The 15482-nt window shown below is 37.2% G+C and overlaps 3 protein-coding genes across 5 annotated transcripts; all 3 read right to left on the minus strand.

Moving 5' to 3' along the window:
• Positions 1 to 222: 222 nt before the first annotated feature.
• Positions 223 to 1300, minus strand: LOC137949067 (PLAT domain-containing protein 1-like). The gene is made up of 2 exons (XM_068795335.1): positions 1153 to 1300; positions 223 to 872 (listed from the first exon to the last, which is right to left on the minus strand). The coding sequence occupies exons 1-2, from the start codon at positions 1228 to 1230 to the stop codon at positions 378 to 380; spliced, it is 573 nt and encodes a 190-aa protein (XP_068651436.1). The 5' UTR covers positions 1231 to 1300; the 3' UTR covers positions 223 to 377.
• A 505-nt stretch (positions 1301 to 1805) lies between these two features.
• Positions 1806 to 7100, minus strand: LOC137949066 (autophagy-related protein 3). Of its 3 annotated transcripts, none has more exons than XM_068795333.1 (11): positions 7037 to 7100; positions 5533 to 5722; positions 5176 to 5246; positions 4938 to 5054; positions 4658 to 4824; positions 4311 to 4396; positions 4103 to 4154; positions 3435 to 3500; positions 3150 to 3277; positions 2737 to 2843; positions 1806 to 2073 (listed from the first exon to the last, which is right to left on the minus strand). In XM_068795333.1, exons 2-10 carry the CDS (start codon positions 5691 to 5693, stop codon positions 2744 to 2746), a joined length of 948 nt encoding a protein of 315 aa, XP_068651434.1. In that variant the 5' UTR covers positions 5694 to 5722; positions 7037 to 7100; the 3' UTR covers positions 1806 to 2073; positions 2737 to 2743. The 3 variants fall into 3 exon arrangements, with proteins under 3 accessions (XP_068651434.1, XP_068651435.1, XP_068651433.1); XM_068795334.1 differs by lacking the exon at positions 7037 to 7100 and adding an exon at positions 6615 to 6713 and having other exon boundaries at positions 1806 to 2070; XM_068795332.1 differs by lacking the exon at positions 7037 to 7100 and adding an exon at positions 6615 to 6713.
• Positions 7101 to 7603: 503 nt separating this feature from the next.
• On the minus strand, positions 7604 to 14625 carry LOC137948650 (uncharacterized). The gene is made up of 4 exons (XM_068794763.1): positions 13052 to 14625; positions 9333 to 9479; positions 8583 to 8696; positions 7604 to 8480 (listed from the first exon to the last, which is right to left on the minus strand). Exons 1-4 carry the CDS (start codon positions 14531 to 14533, stop codon positions 7830 to 7832), a joined length of 2394 nt encoding a protein of 797 aa, XP_068650864.1. The 5' UTR covers positions 14534 to 14625; the 3' UTR covers positions 7604 to 7829.
• Between the last annotated feature and the right edge of the window lie 857 nt (positions 14626 to 15482).

Here is a 15482-nt window from a genome sequence, read left to right on the forward strand (position 1 = left end):
CTGGTGTCGAAGAGGGCGGCCGTTCATGTGAAGGATTTGAATAGGAATATTCTATTCTATCCTAATCTAAGGCGTCAAACAAGTCTTCTGGTCTGGACCTTGATTTTCTCCCATGGTTCTTGATGGCGGGGAGTTCTTGGAAGTTTCAAGCTTGAGGGAGAATCGGAGTGAATCAAATTAGAAATTTTCTAATGTTTGCAATGAATTATTGTCTGACAAAGATTTGGCAATTTGAGTGGATTACTAGTGAAGAGATTTATTAACCCAGAGAGAGGGAAAACACCGAGTAGCTGTGCATTTTACACTGAAGCCACATACTTAGTAAAACTCCTTCAGCGATGCGAAACTATTCTAGACGGGAGAAAAAGAGTGATAGCTTACTGGGAAGCAGCCTTTTCTTTGTCTGTAGCGTGGTTGTTCCTGGAAACGACGAGAGGTCCGGATCTAGTATGGTCGTCGACATCGGGGGGCACTTGGGAGCAGCCGTCAAGCAGAGCAGTAAGCTGGAAGGGAGGAGCGTCGTTGGAGAGCCACTGGTTGACGTAGAAGATGCCCTGAGAGCAGCCTCTGTGAGGGCCGGTAGCGGTGACCTCCAGGTAGTCGCAGAACCAACTGGGATGGTCTCCGGACCCGTCGGAAGTGAGATTGAGCCAGCAGAGGGGTCCTTTCACGCAGGGCCCGCGGCCGCTGAAGATGTCCCGGTGGCCGCGCTCGTAGTAATCGTAGTCAGGTCCCATTAGGCCCCAGGTTCTGAGATCTGGAACCGCCACCACTCCGCGCTCAGCGTTCCCGAATGTGGCGCTGATCTTGGAATTCGTGCCGGCCTTGAATATTTGACCCGTCCTCAGGTAGACGGTGTAGACGCACTCATCCTGCACATCCGCACATCATCAGCACACATACCAGTCTCTAACAACAACATAAAGTACGGAAAAAGAAAATTTGCAGACCAAATAGATCATCGCATGATGTGAATATCTGCATCAGGGAATCAAAGAAGATGATCAAGCAAGACGCCGAGCTAGATACATTAAAATGGCAGCAGTACTTGTGATAGTGTTACGCTGATCTGAGGTGTGTGGTAGTGGCGAGCGAGTGTGACAAATACAAATGCTGGATTATGAATCGACGAAGCAGAAAACAAATACTTACAGAGATAGCAAAGGTAACTGCAGCGGCGGAGAGGAGGAGAAAGGGGAGGAGGGAAGGGAAGCGGCGACCCACTGCCATGATCCGTCTTTCTCTGTAATTCTCTGCTCAGAGTTGGAAAAAGAGGGAGAGAGAGTGAGGGAACAGAGATTGATAATTACCTCTCTTATATGGACACGTGATCTAACGCATTTGTCTGCTTTTCGGTTGTTTAATTAATCGAAAAAAGTGGCTACTCGGTGGGTCGCGAGAACCGGTAACGTCATTACTAGTCCGCCATCTGCGCCAACAAATTTCTCACACGCACGTGACATTTTCTTATTTGCTCGGGCGATTGTATTTTCTTAAAAAGCCAAATAAAATTCCAAAAAAATCTTATTATTTTTTATTCTGAACGAGGGAAAAGAAAAAATTTCTTGGATGCCCTAATTTTTAAGCAATTTTTAGGATTCTTTTGCTCGGCGAAATGGATAGGGAGGGCAAACAAAACCACTAGGTAGATTCAGCAGTTGCCAATTACTCAGTATTTTGGTGAATTTACTCATTGCTGCTAAAAACTCTCTTCTAACTAATATTTTACTTATCTTCACAAAAACAATCTGATCAAGACTTAATTAAGTGACATCAAACTCTAGTGATGGTTGGCAAAAAGTCCCTTTGAAAGTTAATTCCCCCACCATATAATTAGTAAAAATCAGAATACAACAGCAAAGCCAGCAGTTCTTGTACAATCTTCCAGTTTAGTGTACTCTGTACTAAGATTACTGGAATATGTCCAGATTACCCAGTAGAGAGAAAGCTGCCCACCACCTTCAGGCCAAACAAGCATTCCACTTTTTAGTGTTATCTACAGATTTACAGGCTGAGGGATGATGACCTCCAAACTTCAGCTGCTTCAGGAGGAAACTACTTTTTGGTTAACTGCTGCATGAGGAAACATGAGAGAATGAATACTAGAAAACGAACATTCCATGAAAGAATCATCAGCATGGAAAGTGAGCAATGGAACAGACATTTTTTTCGTCATTATCATCTTCTTAAATCAACACATGAACTGATCTTTTTCTTTTCTGAATGTAGTTTCAATAGTGTGACAGAAAAGCTAATCAACATTAGCTGCAAATGGAAATTATATGTCCAAGAAAGACAAAAAGGATGAAAATGAAAAGAAGTTATTTTGGAACAATAGCTATAATGTTCACATAATCACTTCAACTGCCACCGAATAACTTGCAGAGAAGTGTTTAATTTGGGTTGATGCAATTAGGAAGGCGTCAAAAGTTATTGGATAAATAGGCAAAAGGTGTTTTGACATGCTAAACACTACACCCATGCTTACATGGCTGAGACCAAACCTGGATAGAAATATAAGCTTGTTCAATTTTGTGGAGTACCAAAAGATTAGCAAGACCTTCAGTCTCATCTGAAGCATGTCCATGTCCAAATTTGAACATGGGGAGAAAACCATAAGTTTGATGGTTACAACTTCATACTTTGCAACCTTTCTGCTATTTAAACTTAAAAAAACAAAAAAGAAAGAAAAAAGGCATCTTTCTGGAACTAAAGTAAATCTAGAAGAATATTTACCTCCAATTTATGACTGACTCGAGCTACCAAGATCAAAATCGATTGTGTAGTCATATTCAATTGTTGGAATCACAGATGCCATAAATTTCAGGAATAAAAAAAGGTACCTACAAAAATTTGAAACTTAGATAAATGAAAAAGCACAGTTCAAGTTCATAAAGAATCAGCCACTGAAAAATGCAGCCAGCAATTTCCCATGTACTGACCCATCAAAAGTCATAAAATGAGTGCATAAAAATATCGAAGAAACTATTGGAGTTTCTTCCATTAACTTCAGCTCTAGTTCCTCAACTTGGTAACCATTTTCAGCAATTTATTTCCATTTTAAAACAAACTTAATCACATATCTTGCATTTTTTTTAATAAGTCAAGACCAAGTATCCAATGATGATATATAAAAGAAAGAGCAGTACTTATCAACTTCAGGTTCAACTCCACGAGACATTAGAACATCAATAATCTTTTTCATCACTGCACCATGTCGGCATGGATGAACAGATGCATGTTTCCCAGATAAATGTGGGTGATCTTCAATAGTTACCTATAAATAATTGAGGAGAAACAAGCAAAGACAAGGAACTTCCATTAAAAAAACAGTGATTGTATATGTACAAGGCGAAAGTTGAGATGAAACTTAATCTAGCTTTTTTTACTTCCATAACATTACGAGAAATCAGACGTGGTAAAAAGGACATCACCGTTTTGTGTGCATGGTCCTGACTAACATCCTCAAGCACAAGTTCTGGTTTCAAGGGCAACCGTGACTGAAAATGGCCAAGAGAAGATTTCCTATTAAAATCTAAACTTCTGTAAATAATCAATCCACCAAAAGACGATGGTATGGCTATAAAGATCATCCACATCAAGGCTTGTAACTTACTAGAGGTCAGCTAAAAAAGGAAAGATAGAAAGAAACAGATAACAACCAAGCAAGGTTAAGAGCATCAAATTACTGCTACCGCTTGAAGCATTCATTTATGTATTAGTTTTGAAATCACAAGCATCTGTTGTAAATAAGAGTTTTCTCTCAGTTGTCACAAATGTCGAAATAACCTTTTTTTCTTAAAAAGTTCGTCAGTTCCAAGCAAAATGCCAGCATCTAAGAGACTGACGTCAAATTATTAAACTATTAAGAAATTGTCTAAGCGTTAATTTTCCTTGGATATACACTTTTTTCTTTACTCTAAGATCAGAAGAAAATTTCACCAGAGGTGATTCAAGAGCTGTTATTGACACCATATTAGTGCATTGCTGAGTCACCATGATTGTGCAATGTAGAAATAACTAATTAGCTTTCAATGGAACATATAGAAACATACTGCAACCCATGGTTAAATATGTGAAAAGTATGTATCACCAGAACTACCTCATCATATCCTGTAAGCCACACACGAGGTGTCTGATAATATTTATCATACCTGCACAAAAATAAATTGTCTTCAGAACTTCTCCTAGTGGGATGCAAATGAAAAGAATCAAATGAAGATTGTGCTACTGTAAAAGCAATCTGAAGAATCATTTTTAAGAACCATTCATGAGGTACAAGATAGTCAACATAGAAGAAATCGTCTTACGTTATGCTGACATCATATGTTCGAGTTCGTAAAATATTGTCATCATCAGGTTCATGTGCAACAAAATAAGTGGATTGGAGTGTTGCCTGCAAGCATAAGAAACAAAATGGCAACAAAAATAAGTTAGAAATCCCATGTTATTAAGAAATAGTGAGCATGAAGCTGCAGTCTATCTGAATATGCACAGAAAACATGTAAAGTCTTTATTGGTCAAAAGCACTTTACTTAAACAGAATATGACTTTCATATTCTGAGAAAAATGAATAGATTACAGAACCCTCACATAAGAAAAGCATTTTCTGCTGTTAGAATATGCACAGAAATGCTCTAAGGAAAAAAACACATACTGCATCAGTTTCCTGGACATTCTCAGCATCTTCGTACTCAGCCAAGTCAGGTATATCTTCTTCCTCCTCACCACCAAAGTAAGATGGGATAGACTGAATAGTCCTGCCCTTACTGATCTCCAGAATCTCCATAGTAGGTAAGTTCTCCTCATCATCATCCTTAGCTTCTGAAAGAGTAAAAATACCAGAAAAATATTTTCCATTGAGCTCAAAATAGTCTTAACACAGTATTTCAGTCCACATCATGAAATATTTTAACCAAATTTCTTGAAGCATCTACCTTTTGGTTTCCCATGAGTTGCCAGCCATCCATCATTATCTTCATTATCAAGAAGAAATTCACCTCCGGCAGCTTCGTATTCTTCCTCTACAGAGATGGCCCTGCGCAAACATGGCACTGAAAAGCAAGCAAAGTAAATATGAGCACTTGCATTAAATGATAGAATTGGCTGCATTAACTAAAGCTACTACTGGGATTCTGATAACCAGTAGCTAAACAGGATATGCATGCTTTTTACCATTTCTTGTGGTTAGGTATTGTTTATCAGAAGGTAAGTAGGACTTTCTCTTGCTCGACTCCCCAGCTTCCCTGAATTCATTTGAAAAAAAAAAAAAAGCTCAAACATATAACCAGACAGAACGACCAAGAATGCTAAGTAAGTGCAAAGGACAATCACACCCAAATGTATCCTAATCTTTCCCATTTTCGTGGATCTCTATCTTCTTCTTTTTTTCTCTGGTCTTTCTTTAGGATTGATAAAAGAAACTACGCTTGAAAAACCAACATTTGGTCCTGAGAAACAAAAAGAGTCTTATACTTTATGAAATACTTAGAGAAAACAATAAGAAGGAAACTGAGGATAAAGGTGTAGTACCATGACCAAGTGGGGCATTTGGAGACAAGGTTATCACCAGCAAGAACAAATTCACTGATGCTGAGAACTCCTTTCTCTTTGAAAGCAGAAACTGTCCGGGGGCCAGTGATTCTCTCCACAGTGCCCTTGAAAGCTTCATGGATCTTCTGAGACAGAACCATCTTTTCTCAATCCAGAAAAAATTAGCCCCCTGAAAAGAGAGAGGAAAAACCCTTCTAGTGAACTTCAGGATGAAGATCGGCAAATAGGACAATGCCTTGAATATAAGCTAAAGAATATGCCCTTGTCTGCAGTACAATTTTCACCATCGCAATATCTGAATGTGCCAAGTGCGCCATTGGCACTAAGATGGCAAACTAGAACACTGGTTTAGAGAAAACTAGAACTCTTATTGGGTCACAAATACTCTTCATAGCACTGTACTGCCTCGGGGAGAGTGGACGAAGAAACATATACAGAGAGGCATTTTTTATCCTTTCATACAAAGAAAGAGTAAGAGAGGAAATTAGCTTCTCCCTAAAACAGTTAAGAGAGTGGAGACTTCAATGCAGAAAAGGTAAAGAGGAGATGAGAATTTGATAAATCGTTTAGAAAATTTTAATTTTACTATAAACTTTTCAGCAGCGAAGCTAAAGTGGTTTATTACACCAAATACAATACGACAAAAAAACACTCCCACTGTAAAAAACAAGTTCATAAACCCATAAAAAGGAGCGTCGTTCCACAATTTACTGAGTTTTAACAGTATATTAACTTGGCCTATTATTAGATTCCTTTACTTGAAGAGTATAATGCAGTAATAACCTGTTTGCATCAGACAGTAGCCATATTTACATAATTTCTTTTGAATTACATATGTAAGGACCTTACTGGCAGCTCAACGAGATCATACGAATCAATTCAAACAATTGCAGATGTCTTTTTCTATTTTCTCCGAGTCTATCAGAGAAAATGAAGGCCGGATCAACCCCAGTTCTACGAAAAACCCTAATTCTACAGAAATCGACCGCATGGTTCAGCATTCTGAAAGAAAGGACAACTTGGCATCACCGAGAAGAAAAGACAATTCGCAAAGGGCTTACCAGTTACCAGTATCAAAGTCTGATATCTCTCAGATCACCACAGTTGAGTTCTGACTCGAAGAGTGCTATCAAATTCTTGACAGAGTGAAAGCCGAAGACTTAAAAAAAAAAAATGACGTAAATTTAATTGAATTATCGTCAAATTCGTATCAAAGTTAAAATCCAAAAGTAGACGCAACCCCCGATTACTTTTAGGGACGGTAGAAAATTAATGCTAAATCGATTCTTAAGCACATAAAGTCGAACAAAGAAAATGAAATAATTGTGTAGAAAAAATTAAATGAGAATATATAGAAGGAAGTCTAATCTCTAGTGTTTTTCAGACGTAAACTATTAAAAAAAACAGAATCGAATCCCTAATGAAAAAAACACAATCACTATATAAGAAGAAAAAAATAGAAATAAAAAATAGAGTTCTTTACCTGCGCGATCTTCCCTCAAGCAAAGGTGAATTCTACTGTTTGTGCAAAAGTAGTTTTGTAGAAATAAAGCGTGTTTATTGATACTTCATTGAGTCGTCGACCGTAATATAGAACATAATTAATTAGTTGTTTGATTAAATGTTTAAGGCTGTTCATAAACAGTAATAGAAACCTGGTAATTGCAGCCTCGCAGTTATTTCCTTTTCTAATATTTATGATTTATGAGCGGACCCTACAATTTTGAATATCATTAGCGCCTTCTGGAATTACATTTCTCACCTATATATATTCTTCTAAAATACCAATAAATTTTTATACATTACTCCCTTCGGACCAGAATTTTAATTGGATAATTGATTTAATCTTCGTATCAGATTAAAAAATCCAAATGTTACCAGAGTTATTTTTTTAAATGAAAATAAAACATATTTTTATGAACATTATGATATACAAATCCCTGTGATCATTTAGAACTGATCCAACAGGAAAAACCATTTTGTACAAAATATGCGAAACAACTATCTCAAACATCATGATACAGGACAACTAAGATAACCTTTTGGCATATTTCGAGTAGAATTATCAATAGTACTACCATGTTCTTCTTCCTTTACTCAACAAACATTTTTACAGGATTATGTCATTGGAGACAATCATATACACCTTCCGCAAAAGAAACTCTATAATAAAAATAGAAGAAAAAAAACTCAACATCATTACGAGTGTTTTATGTACAAAGAACCTATGAAGTGTGTTGAACCAATTCTGGAAGGAGTTCCAGCTATATAGCTTTCTACCACATCAAGGAAGCCAGTAGGACGGGAGGACGCAGAGACAGCCCAAAACCTCTTATCAAGGAACAAATAACAGTGCACAAAACAAAAACACTCACTACCTTTTTCGAAGCCAGAATCCTCAAGTTTATCCTCAATTTGCACTTCCTCATGGAGCACAACGCCATCTGACCCAACATCAATATCCAGGAGACGAGGGACGATAGCAACATCCACCCAGCCTCCTTTGGTCCACTCACATCAGCCTTGGGAACGTTCACATAGGACCGGCTTGAGCATGAAACTGCTTGGTCACTCGGTTCCCTCCTGTCAAGCCCAAGACTCTCGTTCAGCCAACCGGAGATTTTAACAAGCACCCGGGCAAGCCAGGCTATCTCGCTATCAGAAATAGGCCTCCACATCCAATCTCCTTTGTATTTAACATCGACCCAGCTGCGTTTACCAAATCCAGGGTGCTTGGGGGTGAATACTTCCTCACGACTAGGCTGGCCGTGAATCGGTGCAGGGGCAGCTGATTTAGAGTTACCATTGTCGATATTACCAAACAGGCAATTCATTTGGGCTTTTAGAGAATCTAACGTCTTTAGGTTCTGCACCAAATTATCACCAGAGATGGCATGGATCTCGGCTTCTGCACGCAAAATCAAGAGCTGGGGAAAGAAAATATATAACATATCAGACAACAAAAGAATATGTAAAAACTACTCTTTCAGGTTTGGCAGGGAATACTGCTGAGATTCTGATGCAAATACCTGAAGCAATTTATGTCCACCATCTTCACCCTTGCTGAACAACTTTAAATCATTGTTCCAATGCTCATGCAAAGACCCGTCAGCCTCACTTTCATACAAGCCATCCTCCCAGTCCTGTTCATTTTTCTTACATATTAGAAAATAGAAAACACATGTAATGCAGTCCACAATTTTCATGCATGTTACATTATCTCATCACTAGTTCCATTTGAACTGGCAGTTCAAATTAGATCAGTCTTTCGAACAAATAAGGGCATACATGTGAACATAAAAATATTTACTCTGGCCATGAATCACCTTAAGTTCTGGTAATTTCTATACACTCTCTTGACTTGATTTTAGAGAACTTGTTTAATTGTAATTCAAGTTAACTATGTTCTTTCTAAATGTAGATAAACAACAGGCAAAAACACATCCAAGTGACTGTCTAACCTTTCAAAACCATTTCCACAAACTAAAATAAAAAAACTCATATACCTCTTAATCCCCTAGTGATATTACATATTTTTATATTCACTCAAAAAAATCTAAGGAAGTACACCTCTTTACAGCATGTCATTCAATCACAAAAAAATTATTGATTAAACTCCGGCAGATTCTTAGAACTCCAATGAATTTTCCATAACCAAGGCTAAGGGACCTTAACTAAATAATATGTAACCAACATAACTGATGATAGAATTCTTCTAATTGAAATATAAATATCCAATGCTCACTAAACTTCCATCAACAAAAACTGGCAGCAAATACCTGCAATTGCTCTCGAATTGATGGAATATATTTATAAGAACTATCAACTATAGCTGATGCAGATCCAACAGGTTTAGAACGATATGTAGTGCCCACTTTCTTCAGGAGTTCGGTAAGTTCTCTCGATGATGTCAAAAGACTTAATAGCTGTTTAAAGAGAAAGAAATAAAATAATCAGCAAAAGCAAACTTCCACTTCAGAAAGTTAAAGATTTTAAGTGCAGAATCTTGAAACTGCAAGATCTAAAAGGTTATCTGGAGCTCCCTAAATAGAAAAATGTGCAAAATAACCTCTGCAACAAAAGCGCATTGATAGTTTTTTTTTTTTTTTGGAATTTTGATTTGACTCAAACCCCTGGTGAGACTTGATCCTAAGTTCTCACACTAGAAAGCACCATGTAGCCATGGAGCCAAAGGCCCAATCCACCACAGTGCTGGACATTGAAAACGGAGACTGCAAAGAAGTCAGACAAACAACTATAGCAACAGCTATTGGTCTTCAAATATATGAAATTAGAAGAACTCACAAGGAACTACGTAATGTAGCAGACATAATTGGCCTTCAAGCCCACTCCAGTGATATCCCTTCAACGTTTTCTTACTTCATTAAGAGTTCTCCAGAGATTTTTTTTCTTTTTTTTTTAAATTGGCCCTCTAAAGAATTTCATTATTACAAAACAAGAAGCTACCAAAAAGATTCCAATTCCTTGGTTGTTCTTTTCATAATCCAAAAAAATTAAGAACTCAGATACTGTATCAGTTCCCCTTTTTGTTTAAGATGAAATACTGATTGAGTTATTACCTAGAAATAAAATGAGCTGATAGAGATGATACTAAGTCATGGAGAATCAATCAGAACAATAACTGGCCAAACCTTTTGAATTTCCCAGTTATTACTATGTGGAGTAACTTCAAGAAGATGACTTTGATATGATAATCCAAATACACCTTTGCTCTCAGTTTTCTGTTACTACGGAATTCTAGAACCCAACAAGTAGCTAATTCTTTAGTGAGAACTGGGGTCTCTCTAACACATTTTTGTTACAGCTCTATTTTCTAGCTTCTGATTCATCTTACACACTGATGTGCTTCCAGGTTGTCTTAAATTTTTTCTATTCACTTGCTTGTTGTTTTTGTTTTATTTCCTTTAAAAGCCTCTTGTGTTTCTCTTCTTCTTCTAATGTAATCTCATCTTCCACCATTGGGAAAAGAAAATCAATCTCGGATTACAAGAGCCAAAACTTAAACCAATTAACCTTAGAAAGTTAGAAGAGTAACATAATATCACAAGCCCTAAGAATCTTGGTCACCATTAATTAAGGTCTAAAGCCTCATAGCAAGTAAACAGCCAATTTCTGTAGCTAACATCAGAATAAAATACACTTGTTTTACCATGTAAGTCCAGAGGAGAACAAAATGCATATTACAAAGCTCAGTAAAAAATTATTGTTTTGAACCTAGTAGGAGTATTTGATAGCGCATTATAAATAAAGAACTATTAGTTAGAGAATCACCTCATTCCATTTCTTCAATAACGTTTAAACTCTTAATTACTTGTTTTGTGAATTCAAGACTCTTTGAATATTATTGATTTTCTTTAGTATTTCTAAAATGTTACCCCAGTAACAGAAGAGGACAAAAAAAGATCCATAAAAACAGATCAGAAGAAAAGCTCATAGAGCTCATAAGCATAAATAATAAATACAAGTTATTATTCCCACAATAATAGGTAGAACAAACTATCCTTACAAAAAAAAGTTATGGCTAATAAAATAAATAAATAAAGGAAACAAGATACCAATTCTCAATGCATCATTTTTTCTATAGGTTTTTTTTATATCAATGAGAAAAACGATTCTATTAAGAGATCTCCCTAAGAAAAAAGATACAACATGGACAACAAAGTACAAAAGAAGAATTCAAAGATAGGCCTACAAGGGAATGGGAAGAGAGCTCCCAACAGCAAGGTGCTACGAGAGGCTCCTTCCTTTGCCTATGGTCATGAAATGTGATAATCATGCAACCATATTTATTGCAAATACCCTGTTTTTCATGAAAAGAAGCATATTAAAGTCTAGTGTCATTTTATCCACGATGCCATTTTGCAAGGAAAGATAGTTATGTCATACATAAGGTCTTTTGAGCAACTAGGAGACATTTTTACTAAACTCCTTGGGAATATTATACTCTGTAACAAGTTAGGGCTATTAGATATTTATGCTCCAGCTTGAGGGGGAGTGTTAGAAAATGTAAGGGTGTTTTGGTTACTTTACTTAAGTAATACCTACTCCTAATAAATTAACAGTATGGTAGAAAGTTACTCTACAAGATTGTTTTATTTTCTTTTACTTTTTTGGTCTTACATAGTGTATTATAAACTTGTGTAATAAGAGGCATTATTGTCTTTACGTCCCTTCTTTCACTTAAGCAAAATAAAACCCCCGTCAGGGGTCGAGTTCTACCCCTCTATGTGCAGTCTCTCAGGTTGCTTTCTTCTTTTCTTTTCTCTTCTTCCCTTTATTACCTCAATTTCTTGTTTTTCTAGAAAAAGAATTTTGGGAACTTTTTGTCTCTTGAAGATACAAACGGCCAACCATTACAAAGTTACAACATATATCACATTTATAAACTTATTGAAGTGCTTGACCCTTTTTTTACCTTTTAAAACTAAATTGTTTAGAGAAGAACAAAAAAATAGATACTTAGCTAGACTGCTAGTGACATGAGTACAATGTTTCCTTTTTTAGACTCAAGATTACAAAGCAAGTCCAAACCTTTTAAATATTTTTTTGAATGCACAAATGCTCTAAACTTCTAGATATCAACATACAAGACAAGTACATTATTCTTTCCTCCCCATATTACATAAAAATTGCAACTATCATCAACCACCTAATCCGGGATTTGAATTGATGTCCTTTCATTGATTCCTCCTAAAGATTTCATTTCAATTGGAATTTGGTTATTCAGGATGTATGATAACAATGATCTCTGTTGAGCATCCATGGCTAAAAAATTAAAGTACCCAACTCATAATTGGCAAATTCATAGGTTCAATTCCTGCTGGATGCACACTAATGGGAATGCCGAATAAGTCTATTGGAATTGGCTCTATATCAATGGAACTTCATCATATTGGTATGGTACATTCATACCATAACATATGAAGAGTACGGGCTCGAATTCTTCCTGAGAGGCTTCTATTCAGGGCTCTCCATGAACCAAACCATGAGTTTAACAGTTCAAAACATGACACCACCTCTGCAATATGTTTTCTTCAGCTTGAAAAAATGAAACCTATCATACCATCCCAACATGCTCCACTTATCTTCCAAATGAGTACTAGAATAAATTTTTCAGTACCAGAAGTGCACTGAAGCCTTGGCTGTTAAACAATTAGACCTTAGCACCAGCCCAATTTTTTTTAGTTCATCATCTACTGATTCATTATCATTCTGCTAAACGAGTAGACGTGTGAGGTATCCTCTTTGGTTGTTGGGCTTTACTTTAGCTTGTTTGTCTTTTGCTTCATTTGCTTTACTGCACTGCCCCTTCAAGCAGGGGCCTCCTTGTTGTGCTCTTTTATCCATGCATTAATTCAGAGTTCAGCATATTTCAATCAAAATGATAACATATCACTAAGCAACTTGAGAAGTTTTGAAATTTAGAAAGCAACTGATTAAACTACAGCAGATAAGCAAATGACAGGAGAGATCATACCTCTAAGACCATCTCAATTATTGTCTCCACATTTGTGTGAAGGAACTTGTGTGCAAATCCAAGAAAATGAACAACCAAAGAGGTATAGAATAGATAATTGGATAGCACATAAACTTCCCAAGATGGTGTATATGCACATCCAAGATGCTCTTTGTCACTTTTTGTACTCCTTTTTACCTCAGATTGTGCATTCTTGCACTTGGACCTTTCACTTGACTGTTCATCCCATCTTTCAAATACTGACAAGTCTTGTGTAGCAGTCTTCCATGGTTCTATGTAAGTAATCCAGACAGGGAACACCAGAGAAACATTTTTCAAGGACCCCATGGGACAAAATAAAAACGTCCTCAAGATAAACCTGTATAATGACCTCTGCATCGCCAAGCTCCAAGAGCCAATAGAGGCTCCACAGCACCAGGAGGGTTTTACAGTGCTGCCCATGCCTGATTCTCTTCCACTCAAGTCATTTTTTTCTCCTAATTCTTTATTTTCCATCGGACTACTACTGTTAATATATTTCACCAATACCTTTACAACTTCACCCAAGCCAGCAGTTGGAGGAGTCTCACCTAAAACCATGCGAAATGGAATGGAGACACCAAATGAACGGGATATGTTCACAGGCAAGGGTGAAAAATCATTGTCCACTAACCAGTAGTGTACCAGAGTGTTAACAACAAACTCCGCTCGCAAGAGGATTGCACCGTCATTGCCAGACGAGTAGTGAAGAAGAGAACTCCTGTAAGGCTGATAAATGCTCTTATCATATCTGGGCACAAATTCCCGAAGATACGCATAAAGAAGCCGTAAATAAAGGTCAGGTTCTGGCCTTTGCCCTACACCCCGAGTAGTAGAGGCCAAAACAGGTAATGAAGACGTCCAGTTCTCAAATCTAAACCTTTTATTCTTCCTAAGGACAACCTGATAAGTATTTTCAGAGGTCCCTCTGCAAACCGGATAATACGCAAACCAAAACATATAGTACTCAAACACATTCAGCTGCACCTGAAAAATACCTTGAACGTTATCTTCCTTAATCCGATTTTTAAACAACGGACACAGATCCGCCAAAATCCAGCAATCTTTCTCAGTCTGGAGCATAAGCCTGACCCACTCCGGTAACCTTTCCACCGGGAAAACATATTTAATGAGGGAGTGGCGATCAACGTTAAAAATCGAAGTAAACAACATGCCAGACGGAGACAGAAGATCAAAAACCCTACTCGCTAGCTCACCATCGTTCGCCGCGACAACCTGATCAATCCAACCGGTGGACGGCGGAGACTTACGAGAAGCGTCCTCGAATCCAAAAATCTTGTAAATTAGGACAGGAAAGGCGATTGAAAAGAACGGTCTCATCTGGTCCGTGACGTGCTTGCGAAGGAAGCCTTCCACCGCGGAACAGGCCGCGGATATCTCGGGAGGAGAAGAAGACGACAGAATCATAGAGGAAAGCTCTTGAGCTTTCAGCTGAGAGTCCATCACGAACGCCGGAATGCTGCTGTACAGCTAGGGTTTTACGTCGAGCGAAGGAGACGGCGTCTGAGGGAGACGAAAGGAGGTTTAAGAGACGAAAAGAAAGAAAGAGTTTCAAGTTTAAATGAGGGGGAAAGCAAATGGCGCGTTTTATGCAGGTGCAGTTGGAGCAATGGGATACAAAAGCCGTGTGAAAGTGACACGTGGGAGGCGATAAGGCGGTGCTTCCGAAGCTTAGGTAAAAATAACGAAAAAAGTATCTAGTTAAAATATTCCTTACCCTATCTTTATGGTGCAAAACTCTACGGAATTAATAGAAAAGATTTTATCCATTTACTTGTATAACAACTACTAAATAGAATAAATATAGATATAGAAAAAAATATTTTATATTTTATAAAATATTATTATTTTAAACATTACCTTCTTATTTCATTATATTTTATGATTATACATTTAAATAAATAAATAGGTCACTCAATGTCACATACCAGTTCCGACAGTTTCCTCTGGGGAAAACGTTGTGGATGACTAAAACGGGTACGAAAATGTCCCTTAATCATCCATGCATTACCTATTGTAATCCCTATTTTTTCAAAACTTATGTTTACCAGTAAATGCTTAATAAATGCTAAGGGAAGAATTTGAAGTCATATTTATAAGTTTCTTGGCGAAACTAGTTGTTTTGGACTATTGTACAATAAGCTGCACATAGGGGTTGATCAATCATACCTTTACATTGATTGAGCAATCGACTTCCAATGACTTTATTTTGGAGTTCATATGATTTTATGATCAATCATATCATCGATCAAAGTGTTTCTAAACTTTTTGTAGCAGATTGATTGGTCATGCATGGGTTCTTCGATCATGCTTTATACAATGGCTTGCTAGGATTCTGGTTGATCTATCATGCACTACAAATTGATCGATTATGTTTTATAATTTTTGCATG

Source organism: Aristolochia californica, unplaced genomic scaffold (genome assembly GCF_029961685.1).
Source record: "Aristolochia californica isolate CCGP_79_NKW_82.1479 unplaced genomic scaffold, dmAriCali1.0.hap1 SCAF_13, whole genome shotgun sequence".
NCBI lineage: Eukaryota > Viridiplantae > Streptophyta > Magnoliopsida > Piperales > Aristolochiaceae > Aristolochia > Aristolochia californica.

What these genes read in the sequence shown, in the direction of transcription:
- LOC137949066 (XM_068795333.1), bottom strand. Translation starts at nt 5,693, where the DNA reads ATGGTTCTGTCTCAGAAGATCCATGAAGCTTTCAAGGGCACTGTGGAG. An exon ending in ATGTCCAGGAAACTGATGCA is followed by an intron (nt 4,397 to 4,657) that starts GTATGTGTTTTT and finishes TTATGCTTGCAG; the next exon opens with GCAACACTCCAATCCACTTA. An exon ending in GTTGAACCTGAAGTTGATAA is followed by an intron (nt 2,844 to 3,149) that starts GTACTGCTCTTT and finishes AAATTTTTGTAG; the next exon opens with GTACCTTTTTTTATTCCTGA.
- LOC137948650 (XM_068794763.1), bottom strand. Translation starts at nt 14,533, where the DNA reads ATGGACTCTCAGCTGAAAGCTCAAGAGCTTTCCTCTATGATTCTGTCG. An exon ending in TAATTGAGATGGTCTTAGAG is followed by an intron (nt 9,480 to 13,051) that starts GTATGATCTCTC and finishes CTCTTTAAACAG; the next exon opens with CTATTAAGTCTTTTGACATC. An exon ending in GTGGACATAAATTGCTTCAG is followed by an intron (nt 8,481 to 8,582) that starts GTATTTGCATCA and finishes TTCTTTCCCCAG; the next exon opens with CTCTTGATTTTGCGTGCAGA.
- LOC137949067 (XM_068795335.1), bottom strand. Translation starts at nt 1,230, where the DNA reads ATGGCAGTGGGTCGCCGCTTCCCTTCCCTCCTCCCCTTTCTCCTCCTC. An exon ending in CAGTTACCTTTGCTATCTCT is followed by an intron (nt 873 to 1,152) that starts GTAAGTATTTGT and finishes GCGGATGTGCAG; the next exon opens with GATGAGTGCGTCTACACCGT.